General features: G+C 40.7%; 1 protein-coding gene across 1 annotated transcript in view; it reads left to right on the top strand.

The window, feature by feature from the left end:
• The window catches only part of Hacl1 (2-hydroxyacyl-CoA lyase 1), a gene marked incomplete at its 3' end in the record, with an annotated part of 40,487 nt that extends 26,860 nt beyond the window's left edge, over positions 1-13,627 (top strand). Inside the window, 4 exon segments of the mRNA XM_005387308.2 lie at positions 1,344-1,498; positions 1,928-2,086; positions 12,460-12,567; positions 13,441-13,627. Coding sequence (XP_005387365.2) covers positions 1,344-1,498; positions 1,928-2,086; positions 12,460-12,567; positions 13,441-13,627 — 609 coding nt within the window.
• Between the last annotated feature and the right edge of the window lie 2,134 nt (positions 13,628-15,761).

Here is a 15,761-nt window from a genome sequence, read left to right as displayed (position 1 = left end):
GGGCAAGTTAGTGACTTAGCAAGACTGTCTCAGGGTAAGAAAGTAAAAAGGGCTGGCATGCAGCTCAGTGTGTAAGCCCTGGATTCAACACCAGTATTGCAGAAGAGTGGGAATGAGTAGGGGTGAAGAGATGGCTCAGTGGTGGAGTGCTTGGCTAACTTGCTCGCAGCACTATGTTCAGTTATCAGTACTACAAAAGAGAAAAAGGAGCCAGTCTCCGTTCTCTTTTTGAGGTGCTGGGGGTTAAACCAATGGATGCTTTTTACTGAGTTACATCCCCAGTCCTTTTTATTTTTTATTTTGAGATAGGGTCTTACTAAGTTTTATCCAGGTTGGCCTTGAACTTTTGATCCTGTTCAGTAACTGGAATGACTCAAGTAGCTGGAATTGTAGGTGCACAGCACCACTGCAGGCCTCGGTTCTGTTTTCTGAAGTGTACCGTGACTAGTCTTTTCTTTTTCCCAGGAGCCACCTTTCTGAAGTGTACCGTGACTAGTCTTTTCTTTTTCCCAGGAGCCACCTTAGTTTAAGATGGAAGGAGCTTACCCCGCTTCTTTGGTACAGGAGTATAGGAGGACCTTCACCCACCTGGGATACCCCAGTAGAGCAGAGTAGCACAGGCAAAGAGGTAGTGCTGGGGCCAGATGGGACTTGCATCTGCCAGCCTCCAGCATGTGGCGCTGTGAAAGCATCTTCCTTGCTGTTTTCCCTCCATTCAGGGACTCTTCAGAGTAGTGAATGCAGCATACTTCCTTCCCTCTTCAGTGTGTTGGGAGAGGACCAGGTTTTCAAGCTGTCTTCTGTAACCCTGACATTTTAATTTTAAATTTAGGGCCATATTTCAGATGAAAAATTCTGGCATAAAAATTCCACATTTTCTGAGGCATCATTTTTCTAAGAGTACTCAAATAAGATTGTTTCATTTTATTTAGCCCAGTGTTACCCAGCTTCCTTTACTGTAGGACTTTTCAGAGTCTTTAATATGCTGAAGTATAGCATGTGGGACGGGGATATAGCTCAGCAGCACAAACACCTGCCTGGCAAGCGCAAGGTCCTGAGTTCGATTCCAGGTTCCAAAATAAATAAATAAATAAAGTATAGCGTGGATCTCCAGGAAGGGGGTAGTCTCAGGCTTACTTGAATATGTCCAAAGTGGAACTATGGGACATATTTTTCTTAGCGTGTTGTCCAGGATTGTTCATGGGCATTTAGTTTCCCAGAGTAGCTGTTGGACAGCCATCTGAGAATCTTATGGCTTATAGTTGTTGCCTAGCTATTTCCAAATAAACTTGATGGTAGCTGTTGTCATGGGTTATTTTCATTGTTCTCCTCTGCTCTTTCAGGAATTAGCTTCCAAAACGTCTCTGCCCATGAATTATTACACAGTATTCTACCACATTCAAGCACAGTTGCCCAAAGACTGTTTTGTGGTAAGTGAAGGAGCAAATACCATGGACATTGGACGCACTGTGCTTCAAAACTACCTTCCTCGTCACAGGTAAGACTTCCAAGAAAGAAATTAGAGCTCATTATGTATTTAATTTGAAACAACAGTAATGTAGATTAAGAAAATACTTAAGAACTCTACACGTTCAGTGTATAAGGACATATTTCATCAGTGTATTCTTAGGTGAAGTTTTGTAGCTTTTATGCTTGTTATGTCCTTGGTATCATTATATAGTCAGGGTTCTAAGGATATGTGTACAGCCCGCCAAATAATCATGAGTGGCTTTTTCCTCCTACGCTGCTAACCCTTAATGAATTAGTTCTTTATAAATGAATTAGTTCTTTATAGTCTAAAAAGTTTAGACAATGTCTTTATTTTTCCACAAACCATTGTACTGTAAATATGACTGGAAGATGTGTGCCAACCTTACCCTCTGTGACATGACCCAGAGAGTTTTATTGTAGCTCTGTTCCCCAACAGGCTTGATGCTGGTACTTTTGGAACAATGGGAGTCGGTTTGGGATTTGCTATTGCAGCTGCTCTGGTGGCTAAAGATAGAAGCCCCGGGCAGCGGGTCATCTGCGTGGAGGGAGACAGTGCATTCGGATTTTCTGGCATGGAAGTGGAAACCATCTGCAGGTAAAGCAGAATCCGGATCAGAGCATTTTGTTCTCCTAAATGTGAAACTCTCACCTAACAAACAGTTACCAGGTATACACCATGTGCCAGGTGCCCTCTGATGAGTCCTAACACTGTGTCCTGAGGATCCCGGTATAATAGCTCATGGTCTTTCTCCTCCAGGACACTGTGTTTGTGGCCTCCTCACTACATACTGGAAACCTACAAAACTTCAGGGAGTAATTTTGAGGTCAATGGGAAAATATATTTGGTCTTAGAGAAGCTTGTCTTCTATAGGGAGATAGATTTCTAGGACAGGTGGCCTCTATTTATTTATTTTAAAGATAATTTAAAAACAATAAAAATGATACAGAATTTTAAAACAAGACGATAGGAAGTTAACAGTGGTTGTTGTATTGCATATTGTTAGCTTCAAAGTAGTTGTTCAGATTACCAGATATAGGCATGCAAAATTGATCAAACATTAAGCGCTAATTGTTCCTTTCAATAAACCAGTAGAAATTAGTAGTACAGTTATCTCAGCTATCTTGTATATATATATATATATATATTTTTCCCTTTCTTCTTTCTTTCTTTTTTGCTTTCCCCCATCCCAGTTGTTCTTTTCTTTTGAGCAGTTACTTTCCTTTTCATAATATCTATTGTACCTTTTGGATTTTATTTACTCTTTCAGTTTCTTAGACTAGGGAGACAGTATAATTGCATATGTGGGTCTGATTTGTTTCACTTACGAATTTAGTCTCTAGTTGCATCTATTTACCTATAAAAGCCTCAAGTTTATCTTTCTTTATAGCTGAGTAATGCTCCCTTGTGTAAAAATACCACATCTTTTCTACACATTCCTTGGTTGATGGGCATTTGGACTGTTTCCAAGATTTAGCTATTACAAATTGTGCTGCTATAAACATGGGTGCACGTATATCACTGTGGTATGATGTTTTCAGTTCTTCCGGAGAAATACCAGAAAGGGAATAGCTGAGTCGAAGGGGACCTCTAATCCTAGTTCTTTGAGGAATCTCCACACTGATTTCCACAGTGGTTGCCCCAGTCTACATTCCTACCAGCAGTGGAGAAGGATTCCTTTTTTGCCACAGCCCCTTCAGCATTTATTATTGGTTGATTTCTTGATGATAGCCACTATTTCTGGGGTGAGATGGAATCTCAGTGTTGTTTTAATTTGCATTTCTTAAATGACCAGTGATGTTGAACATTTTTTCCTATATTTGTCATTTGTATTTCTTCATCTGAGAAGTGTGTATTCATCTCAGATGAAGTGGCCTCAATTTAAATACTGGTTCTACATGTTAGAGGCCAGAGCTTATACTTGTCAATTAACCTAGCCTTAATGCTCTTCACATAAAACAAGGAGCAGCAGTTCTTACCTTAGAAGGTAGTAGTGAGGAACAAATGAACAAAAGGTAAATTTTGAGGTGTTACTTGGTGAAAGTATGCTGTTCAGATTTTATTTGTAGTTACAAGGATTCACGAAGAGACTCATGACTTGTGGTTCCTACTGTAGAAGTATAGGAAAATTTTGCCCCTGAACTATATTTAAATTATAGTAAAAAAAGATTCTGTTTTTGATCAGGGATCTTTTTAGGGCTTTTGTGAATCATCTTTTGGGGCTTTTAAAGTTTTATCAAAATTTTAGGATGAAGGGGAAATATTGCCTATTGGACTGTCTGCACTGACAACTGAGAGATATATACCAAAAAGGTGATTTATGGGAAAGTCAGCCTTCTAGAGAGTAATGATTTCCTTTTGGCTGGGAGAACAAATGTACCAGTATCCCATTGTTAACCAGTATGCAGTTTAGTTTGTCTTTATCACCTGCCCTCAGAAATTGTAACTGTACAAAATAACAGCGACGTTCTTGTTCAGTCATTGATAAAGATTAGTCAGCCATTTTGTTGTTGTCTCTGCTGTACTGTTTAGGACATTGTTGGATACCCTTTCTCTCTACTGACCATGCCGGGTGCCATGGTTTGAGCATGGACCCAGTGGGCTTTGACTTGTGTGGCTGTCACAGCATTCAGCACAGGCTGGTTATATGTGAGGAGTCAGGAAATAGAAAGATACTTTCAAACAGTGTTCTTCGGAACCATTTAGAAGTAGTGCTTCAGAGCGTAGTAAGAAGGGAAAGTGTTTTTCTTACTACTGCCTGGATCTCTGAAAACCAGGACTCAGAAAAGCTCCGTGATTTGACCAAGGTTCAAAACTAAGTAGCGGTAGAAGATCATATCTACCCACTCCTAGTAATGTGGTGTTCTACCACTTCATGATGTCTCTGTTGATGATTTTTTTAAAAAGAGAGACCGTTCATTATTCCATCATCGTGCAGCACACACGCATACCTGCTTATGTCTTAAAAAATGGGGTTGCACTGGTCATAGATTTACCTTGGAGGTGTGAGCAGTCACTTGTCTTACTCTGGCAACATTCCCATCATCAAAATAGTCTTCACAGCGATATTGATGTTATTTGTGAGCCAAAACTGATTGAATTGTGGTGCAGAAACCTGAACCAGTCTACACCAATCTAGACCAGTCCTTCCCCTCCAAAAATTGGAACGTTTTTCTGCTGAGGTTTCTGCAGCCTTGTTGGTTTCTGCCCTTTCTTCATTCTTAGCTGTTCTACTGTTTTTTTCCTCCCACATCTTTTAGTGCATATTGGTTGTACAGATTAATGTATTTCATTTTGGTGGGTTTGTACATGCACATCACTTTAACCCCCCGTCATCTCCTTGCCCCGCTCTCTCCCAGCCAGTTTCACGTGGAGGGGGTTCAGTGTGTACAGTGTATTTTTGTCATATTCCTGCCCCTATTACCTGCTTTACACCCTCCCCGCCCCCTTCTTCCTTTCCTCTTGTCTGATAGTAGTCGCTGGCTACTTTCTTGTCGCCCTTTCTAGATTCTGCTTATTAAGGAGAACATGCAGTATTTGCCTTTCTGAATCTGGCTTTTTTTACTCACCATGATATATAGATCCGTTTTGTTCTTTTTATGGCTAAATACTCCATTGTGTGTGTGTATATGATAATTTGTAATACATATATATCACATTTTCTTTATTCATATATTGATAGATACCCAGGCTAGTTTCATACCGTGGTTATTCCATATTGTGCTACAATAAATAGGGGTGTGTAGGTATCCACATGATATGCTAGCTTTAACTCCTTTAGGTATGTACCAAGGAGAGGTGCAGCTGGATGAAAGGGTAGTTCTATTTTTTGTTTTATAAGGACCTTCCATTTTGGTTTACGTAGTGGCTGTACTAATTCACATTCCTACCAGCAGTGTAGAATGGTTCCTTTTTTCCCTGCATCCTTGCCGGCGTTTTTTTTCCCTATCCTTGGTGACAGCCATTCTGACTGGAGAGAGATAGAATCTCAGTGTAGTTTTGATTTGCATTTCCCTAATGGCTAAAGTTGTTGAATTTTTTTACATACTTATTGACCATTTTTACTTCTTTTGAAAAATATTTTATTTAATTCTTTTGCCCATTTTTTGATTGGGTTATTTGACTTGGTATTTTTTGAGATTTTTGTATATTCTAGATATTGATTCACTGCCAGAAGAGTAGCTGACAGATACATTCTTTTATTCTGTAGATTCTCTCTTTACTCTGTTGATCCACTTCCCTACTGTGCAGAAACTTTTTTATTTGATGTAGTCTCAATTGTCTTGCTGTTGTTTCCTGTGCTGTGAGTCCTACTCAGGACGTCATTACCTGTACTGTGACTTCAAGTGTTTCCCCTTTGTTTTCTTTTTACAGTTTCAAACTTTCAGGATGTATACATAGGTCTTTGATCTATTTTGAATTGATTGTTTTGTTCAAGGTGAGAGACCTAGTTTCAGTCTCTCCATACGGATATCCAGTTTTCCCAGTTTCGTTTGTTAAAAGAGGCCAAAACAATTTAAATGGAGGTCTTGAGACAGGGTTTTGAGAAAGCCAGTGGAACCGGCAGGTGTCTCCCTACTTCTTTCTGTACAGCATGGTAACTGGAGTTGCAGCAGTCCTGGTGCTACCGCAAAATGACCCTGGAAGATAAGTACTGAGGAGAGCAAGAAAGAAAGAAAAAGGGGTCCTGGAGCTCCCACCTTTATCAGTTTCAGGAGGTCTTTGCCTGTGCCTGTGGCTTTGTTTCCTGTGTGTGTGTGTGTGTGTGTGTGTGTGTGTGTGTGTGTGTGTGTTAACAGTTTCACAGTGTCAGACCTTAAACCTAGGTCTCTGATGCATTCAGAATTCATTCTTGAACAGCATAAGACGTACAGATCTAGTTTCAAACTTCTTTAAGTGGGTATCTAGTTTCCCCAGTACCATTTTTTAAAATTTAGCATCATGACTTTTATTCATTTTTAATACAGAATTTCATGGCTCATCAAGGCTAAGCTAGTCTGTAATGTCTTTTTTATTAACATGTATTTGCAGTGCATGATGTTTACATTCCTTATGTGGAGTTGGTATGAATACATATTGCATCTTAATTCCTTTTTTCATCCCTTTCCCCTGCCTCCATTTCTTGATCCCTTACCAATTTGGGAAAGATCTGTCTCTCTAGTTCCTATTACCTGTCTTGAAATTTGCTTTTTATTTATAATTTGGGTTCATAATTACAAAGAGAAACCATATGCCAGGCATGGTAGTGCATACCTGTAATCTCAGTGGGAAGATCACTGTGAGTTTGAGGGCAGCCTGGCTACATAGTGAGTTCAGGGCCAGCCTCAACTACCTACCAAGACCCTGTCTCCTCCAAAAAAAAGAAAAGAAAGAAAGAAACCTTGTGTTTTAAACCATTTAAGTTTATGTGTCTGATTTATTTAACTGTTTTTTTTCTTTTTTGTCTTTTTGAGACAGAGTTTCACTGGGCAGTTCAAGCTGGCCTTGAATTCACTTTGTATCCCAGGCTGGCCTCAAACTTGCAGCACTCCTCCTGCCTCAGCCTCTTGAGTGCTGGGATTACAGTTAACATTATGGTCTCAAGGTGTATCCATTTTCTTATAAATGACTCAAGTTTATCTTTCTTTATGGCAGAGTAGTACCCATTGTGTATAAGTACCATATTTTCTGTATCCATTCATCTGTTAATGGACATATAGGCTGTTTCCCAAGTTTAGCTATTTATTATGAATTTCCAGCATCATTTTTTTTTTTCTTTTTGAGGCAGGGTCTCACTATGCAGTTCAAGCTGGCTTTGAACTCACTTATGTAGCCCAGGCTGGCCTTGAACTCATCCTCCTGCCTCAGCCTCCCGAGTGCTGGGATTATAGTTGTGCACCCCCACGCCCAGTGTTCAGCACCATTTCTTAAAGAGGCTGCCTTTTCTCCTTTGTCTGGTATCAGATGGCTGTGATTGCATGGGTGTTTGTGTCAGCCATTCTGTTTGAGTGGTCCACCTGTCTGTGTTTTTGCCAGCACCATGCTGTTTTTGTTACTGTAATTTTGTAGCATAATTTGAAGTCAGGTGTTACGATGTCTCCAGCCTTGCTTTTGTTGCCTAGAACTGCTTTGGTAATCTGGGCCTTTTGTGTTTCCCTGTGGAGTTTAGGACTTTTTTTTCTAACTCTATAAAGAATGTCCTTGATATTTTGACGGGAATTGAATTAAATTGGCAGATCACTTTAGGTAGTATGGATTCTGCCAATTCGTGAACGTGGGAAATCTTTCCATCTTCTAGTTTTTTCTTTAATTTTTTTCTTCAGTTTTTTGAAATTTTCATTGTGGTAGTCTTTCACATCCTTAGACTGAGCCCTAGGTATTTTGAAAAGCTGTTATGAATGGCATTGTTTTCCTGTGTTCTTTTTCAGCTAGTTCATTACTGGTTTATAGAAAAGCCATTGATTTTTTAATGTTGATTTTATATCCTACTACTTTGCTGAACTTATCACTTCTAAAAGTCATTTGGTGGAATCTTTAGAGTCTTTTTTTTTTTTTAGCCTTTTGAGATAGGGTCTTGCTGTGTATCCCAGGCTGGCCTCGAACTTGAAGCAATCCTCCTGCCTCAGCCACCTACCTAGGGTCTTTTAAGTATAGGATCATATATATCTTCTGCCAACAATTATAATTTTACTTCTTCCTTTTCTGTTTGCATCCCTTTTATTGCTTTCTCTTGCCTAATTGCTATAGCTAAAATTTCAAGAACTATATTGAAAAGAGTGATAAGAATGGATATCCTTACCTTATTCCTGATTTTAAAGGAAATTCTTTCGTTTTTCCCCATTTAGAATATTGTATATGACCCTTACTATATTGAGGGATGATCCTTCAAAACCTAGTTTCTTCAGGGCTTTTATCATAAAGAGCTTTTGAATTTTGTCAAAAGATTTGCTGTATCAGTTAAGATGATCATGTGATTTTTATTTTTCTATATGTGGTATATTTATTGATTTGCGTATAGTGAACTATTCTTGTATCTCTAGAATGAAGCCAACTTGATCATGGTGTATGATCTTTTTAATAAGTTGTTGAATTTGGTTTGTGTCTTAGTTATTTTCTCATTGCTAGGACAGAACACCTGACACCAACAAGTTAAAGGAGGAAAAGTTTTAGTTCACAGTTTGTAGAGGTTTTAGCCTGCAGCTCCAAGGCAGGGCAGCGTGGCAGAGGGACATAACAGAGGAGAACAGTTCATTGTGTTCAGGCAGGAGATAGTAGCACCAAGGCTTCCTTGCTCTTTCTGTTCCATTCAGGCTGGAAGCCTATTCACTGATGCCACCCACCCTCAGAGTAGGCCTTCCCATCATCCACACTCAGAACTATGATAAAGTAATCAGTGGACTAATCCATTTATCACACTCATAATCCAGTATCATGTACTCCTAATCCAGCCACTCCCATAAAACCCACCTATGAATGCACGAAACTTTGTGGGGACATCTAGATACAAGGTGTAACAGTTTGCAGATGTTTCGTTAAAGATTTTTGCATATATATTCATTAAGGATATTTTTGTTGTGTCTAATTTGGATGTCAGAGTAATGTCTAGTTTTGATATCATTTTCTAGTTTTGGCGTCAGGTGTCAGGGTTTGGCTTTGCAGAACGATGTTGGAGGCGTTCCTTCCCTATTTCATGAAATGGTTTGAGGAGCATTAGTGTTATTTCTTCTTTAAAGGTCTGATAAAATTAAACAGTCAACCAGCCTGGGCTGTTCTTTGTTGGGAGACTTTTATTATTGCTCCAGTGTCACTGCTTGTTATTGATATGTTTAGGTTTTTTAATATCCCCATTGGTTCAGTTTTGGTAGGTCATCCGTTCCTAAAATTCATACATTTCTTCTAGATTCTCCAGCTCATGCATTTAGGTTTTCAAAGTAGCACCCAGTAGGTTCTTTGCTGGTCATGGGTTCGGGGTCTAAATGCATCCTGTACTTGGATATCTATATCTTTCCCAAGATTTATAAAGTGTTCTCTTACTTATTTCATTAAATAGCTTAGTCTGAACCTCGGTACCCTCTTCTACACCAAAAACTTGTTGTGTTTCGTCTTTTAATGATGTCCCAAAGTTCTTGGGTGTTTTGCTCATAATTTCAGGCAGGGGTGGTACTTTCTTAATGTCTGCGTATAATAGTTCCTCAGCCTTACCTTCACGCCACACATTCTGTTTTCTGCCTAGTTGCGTCTATTGGTGAGATTTTTATTGAGTTTTTTATTTGACATACTGTGCTTTTCATGTTCAGAATTTCTGCTGTACGTTGTTTGTTTGTTTTTTGTTTTGTCTTTCAAGATAGGGTCTCACTTTGTAGAGCAGGCTGGCCCTGAACTCACTATGTAGGCCAGGCTGGCTTTGAACTCATGGCATTCCTCCTCCCTCAGCCTCCTGAGTCCTAGGATTACAGGCATGCACCGGTATGCTTGACCTCAGAATTTCTGTTTGGTTCTTCTCAGAACCTCTCTTTGTTGAATTGCTCCTTCATATTCTGCACTGTCTTCCTTAACTTATATAGCTGTTTATTTGTATATTTTTGAAGTTATTAATCATTTTATAAATCAAAATAGTCTTTTGAATTCTTTGGCATTTCATCTACTTCATTATCTTTGCATTCAGTTACTGATGAATTATAGAAATTTGGAGGAGTCTTGTTGCTTTGTTTTTTCATACTTCTTGTGTTTCTATGTTGAGATTTGTGCATTTGTTGACTATGCCTTGGGATGAGTATTCCTTCCACTTTTATTTGAGGGTCTTCTTAATGTCCAGGCTTCTTTTGAGGACTTAATCCTCAGCATTACTTAGAGAGGAGAAAATAAATTATAGTAACATCAACCACACAAAGACCAGCCAGATACTGACATACAGTAAAAACCATTTAAAAACAACAAATGTCATGGTAGTGCATGCTTGTAATCCCAGCACTTGAAGACTGAGGTAGGAGAATCACTGTGAGTTTGTGGCTAGCCTATGTTACAAGGTGAGTTTAAGGCCAGCCTGAGCTGCAAAACAAGACCGTCTCAAAAAAAAAACAACAACAATCAAAAAAGTAACAACTATGCCATCATTAACAACAGAAGTCAGCAATAATAATATAGATTCAAAGACAAACCAGATATTGACATACTATAGAAAGCAACAATTACATACCCTTAAAAAGAGATCAGCAATAATAATATAGACAAGACGACAAAACAAATACTGACATAAAGAGCTACTAAAAGCAATAATTATACCACTATTAAAAATAGGGGGAAAAACCAAGCAATAGTAGTATAAACTAAATAGCTAAAAATAAAAGTTGATAGTATTACTGGTACAAGATGGACGAATGCAAAAAATAGAAGTAATAAAATTATAGAAAGAAAGAAAAGTAAGATAAAAAATTCAATTAAATAATAAAAAGATAAGTGGAATTAGATAAAGGTGTCAGAAAATCAAGAAAAGGAAAAGAAGGAGAAAAGAGAATAAAACTAAGAACAAAAAGGAAAAGTAAGTCCAAAAAATTCTTCCCTGCTGAGGTGTCTGGGTAGTTTTTTCAGGCATCTGTAATATTGGAGTCTCCCAGATACGGAGGGATTCACCATAAGTGAATCACAACTGGGGCCTGTTGTGTTTCTTTCTTTCTTTTTTTTTTTGTGTCGGGAATTGAACTCATGACCTCAGGCTTGCCAGGCAAATGCTTATGCCGCTGAGCTACATCCCGGGCCCTGGCCTGTTGTGTATCTTCCCCCATGTTGTGCTGTGAGAACGTCAAGTCCTATGCGCCTTTCCTGCAGAGTCAGTCCGTGGTACGTTGTCTGCCTCAGGGCTGTGTTCACTCGCGTGGCTTTTAGTGTTGTGTCTTTTTGTGTGCCCCAAGCCACTACTCTCGCTGACTCACTTCGCCACCTGGGGCCTGTAGGGTACCCCACTTGCTGCAGAGGCCCCTCTGTACACCCAGGAGGTGGCGGACATCCATGAGTGGTAGAAGTGTACCACTCACCAGGTCGGCAGGTGGGGAACGCGACTAGAGCAGTGAGTTCCGTGTTGGAAGGAGGGAGCAAGTGCAGTCAGTCCCCTGGAGTCAGTCCCAGCACTTTCAGCCCCAGCCCCTTCAGAAAACCACACGGAGCTGCGCTGGCTCCTTACCGCAGAGAGCAGGACCACCGTGTCCTCCACAGCTTGAGCGCTCTCTGTTGCTTAAACTTCCCAGGGTGTGTTTGACGGCCTTCCCCTTCCCGGCAGCTGAGTCCTGTGGCTCTCCCCACCCAGTCACTATGGTGGGTGACAGAGTTGTTCTGTGGCTTCCGATTCCCAAGTAACTCAGTGCTTAACAATAAGCCCCTTCTTAGACTGGTTCCTGATTATATCACTCCTGAATATAGTCAAGGCCTCTGCGCATTTCTTCTCCAGCTTCCGTCTGCCGTGCGTGATCGTCACTTCCAGAGCAAAGTCACACGCTGACAGTACCTGGGGGCTGTTCTTGGGGCTGGTGTGCTGCTTTGTTGTTTCTCTTTGGGGCTGATGGTCCTCTGCGAAGTTATCTCATGTTTGCTGATACAGGTCCCCCTGGAAGCCAAAGTGAGCGTTCCACACGGTTTCATTCTTTTCTCTGTGTTGTCTTCAGTTGCTTTGTGATTTTTAGCTTTCTTGTCAGCTCTTTCTTGGTCCTAGGACCTCTTCTCTTTCTCTTCGCTAAGGTGTTTTGTGGGTGTCCCGATTCCAGATCCCAGAGAGACTGCCTGGCTGCCAGCTTCTATTCCGCTGTCTTAGTCTCAGCTTTCTCTGTTACTGATCAGATTATCTTAACTAAGAGAAATAAATGTTGATTTTTGAATTTTTCCTTAATATTACAAAGTTACAAAAAAATACAGAAAACTTTGTTTTGCAGTTAAAATTTCAGCCTACAGAAATTGCTGTATAATGAAGAATGATTTTCTTTATATTTTGCCCTCACTTTCAGGTACAACTTGCCAATCATAGTCTTGGTGGTGAACAATAATGGAATTTACCAAGGTTTTGATGCAGATACTTGGAAAGAAATGGTAAAATTTCAAGATGCTGTTACAGTGTGAGTAATCCAGAGCGACGCATGTTTGATTTTTCTCACGTTTGTATCGTGTTTTTAGGAGTTGCTGTATTGGAATGTGCCTGCTCGGAGTGAGTGTTGTTTCTGTGTCAGTCCTTGTGAAGGGCACGGACCCTGTCCTTGTGGCTCTTCTTTGCACAACTATCCGTGATTAGGTGTTTCATAAGTGGTTTATGACCAAGGAGCCACTGAAGGTGATGTCTAAGCCTTTATTTAAGACAAGGCTTACTGCACAAGACCCCCAGTCTTACTATTCCTAGTACAGTAGGAAGGAATATGAACGTTCATTTTTTTTATGGCACAGAGCACTTCATTTTATCAACTAGCTAAATCTTGGTCATCGCATGGCAGAGCCAAACTAAGACTGTGTGGTAGCTGGCCAGGGCTATAAGACTAATGTAGATTTGTGAGCTGGCCCAGGACGGGCCGGGCACCTGCGTGTGGGTTATGTCTCCCCCGCTTCACGTGTTTTTCATTGTTGTTTTGCATACCTTTCCTTTTTCTTTTGGATTCATAATAGTTGATGTATAGAGGCTACTAGACATCTATTGCTAATTAAATTTAGTTTCAAGTGAATTGAATTAAATTAAAAGTTCAATCTCAGTTTTGTCACATTTTAAGTGCTTGTAGTAGCAAGTAGCTAGTGGCTACCACACTGAGTATAAAATATTTCCATCATCACAAAGTTTTTGGACATTTTTATATAGCTAATTAAAAATGTAGGGAAAAGTTAGTGTACTGACATCTCAGCTTAAGTTTTGGCCCATAATTTTTTTAACAAATTACTTCAAAGAATGACCTTTTTCTAAAAGCTTTACAATTTAAATTTGATTGACTTACGACCGTCTTTTTCAGGGCTCCTCCAATGTGTCTCCTGCCAAACTCACGTTACGAGCAGGTCATGACTGCATTTGGAGGCAAAGGCTATTTTGTACAAACACCAGAAGAACTCAGAAAATCCCTGCAGCAGACCTTGGAAGACACAACTAAACCTTCTCTTATCAATATCATGATCGAGCCACAAAGCACACGCAAGGCCCAGGTAAATGCAGTTACTTAGCAGTCCCCATCTCCTGCAAGAAAGGAAAACCCTTTGTGACCACAGAGTCTTCTAAATCATTTCTGAGTCTGGCAATTTCATTTGCCTGTTCAGTGAATATTTGCTGAGATACTGTTAGATGTGCTGTATTAGGAGTAGACTGCTGAGCAAAACTGGGCTCTGTCCTCACCTCCATGGTGCTTAGGGTTCAGCGATAGCCTCACAATGACCTGGATGCTGCATAATAGCGTAAGTGAACTGCTTGGAAGCAAAGGGACCCATTTCTAAGCAAGCATACCACAAAGGAATCCGAGTTATACTGGGGTTGCAGGGAAGGCCTCTCGGGAAGTGGTGCTTAAATTGATATCTGAAGGATGAATGGGAGCAGCTTGGCAAAGAGGAGAGGGGAAGCTGTGCAGGAGGGAGCCGACCAAGTCTGAGGAACTGAAAGAGGCTGGAGTGGCTGGAGGGCAGAATGGAGGGGGCGCGATCGCAGATGAGATTGTAACAGGTCGCCTAGTGCTGTTACCGCCAACGTGAGTCACTTGGACTTTGGAAGCAAAGCTGCACTGTAGATCACAGCAGTAAAATAAGTGATGAAGTGTGCTGGTGGTCTTCTCCCACCCCAGAGGAAGTTCCTTTTCATGCTTAATCTTGCACTGCTTCCTGCCACTCGCCCCTGTTACAGTCCTGTCCTCCGTGCTTCTGCCTCACGCCTCAGCCGCTCCAGAGCGGAGAGTCTTTTCATACTTCCTGTCTTGGCTCTTAGACATGTATCCACTGTGGGATCTTGTTTTTTTAGCAAGGCAGGGAATGAAGAGACACGTGGACAGTCGTTATATTACGGTGTAACTAATTTGGAAGCTCCAAAATACATAGAATTTTGAAATTCTGTCTGTGTAAAAATAGACAGCACAGACTTTGGAATTTACCTCGCCGCTGAGAAGAGGCTCTCGGTGCAGCCTGATGATGAGATGGGTGCAGGACTGGGCCAGAAGGACCTCTGGCTGACACACAGGCTGACTTAAAGTAGTGCCAGCTGCTCTTGCAAGCTGCTCTCTGTCCATGGGCTTTTTGATTGCCTGTTCATTCTTGGTGCTAGGGTTGACCCCTGCTCGTGGAACGCTCATGCTCTGCCACTGAGCTGTTCCCCAGTCCCTTGTGTTTTCCTTTCTTAAGCTTTATTAGTTGAAATGACTTTTGCCAGATAGTCAGTGAACAGACTTGTAAATCCCATGTCGTTGTGTTAGTCTATAGCTGAGTATAAACCTTCCAGTGAGTGGAGTATTGGCTTTGTAACTCAGGTGCCGTCTTCCCGGCATGAAGGTTTCAGAGTGCTAAGGAAACTAAAGGCACTATGAGAACCTTGACAGGTACCGTAATTAAAGTCTCGAGGCCTGCGGTAGTCACCGAAGAGCCCAGTGAATTGCCCCCTCTCTGCTAATGAGTTCTCTGTTCTAATGATCTGTTTGTAGTTTCTCTATGAATTTTGTTTGAATATTTCTGGAGAAATGCAAGGTTTTTCCCCTCTTCTTTTATAATTCTGTGAGGGTTATCCTTATATTTCTTGCATTTAATCACTTCAACATTATTGATCTTCATTCTAGTGGAATTCTACGTATATCATGGTTTCCAAAATGTTACTTTTCATTGGCTGTCAGCCTTTTGCTTTTGATTCATAATGTGAATGAAGAATTCATGATTCATAAGTCTGGCTACTTCTTGCCTTAACATAGGTAATGCTAATTTTCCGTAGGAGCCCAAGTCTGGGCCACATGTGTAGGATGCTGTTAGTCCTGGGAAAGGCAGATAGTGCATGGTTCTTCTTACACATGTTCTTCTCAGTCCTAGGGCTCAGTCTTTGGGGTTTTTGACCCCCACAGAGGGCTGAGCTCATCCCCTCTCCTTTTCAGTGTACAGCCTCTCAGGTTCTTTCAGACTAGTGCATGCATGGGGGGGTGTGTGCATGTGTGCACAAATTACACTGGAAGAGGACTCAGGAAACCATTTTAGGTTTTTTTTGGACAAGGCAACCAAGGGTCACTCCTTTGTAGCTCCTTTTTTAGGAAAAGCACTAGACCAAAAACAAACCTCATTTTACCACCATTGTGTGGGACTCTTAAATTTAATTTAATTT

The sequence above is a fragment of the Chinchilla lanigera genome, unplaced genomic scaffold (genome assembly GCF_000276665.1).
Source record: "Chinchilla lanigera isolate Chin_1 unplaced genomic scaffold, ChiLan1.0 scaffold00029, whole genome shotgun sequence".
Taxonomy (NCBI): Eukaryota; Metazoa; Chordata; class Mammalia; order Rodentia; family Chinchillidae; genus Chinchilla; species Chinchilla lanigera.
Note: the sequence above shows the minus strand (reverse complement) of the source record. Positions and strands in the feature narration are given on the sequence as shown.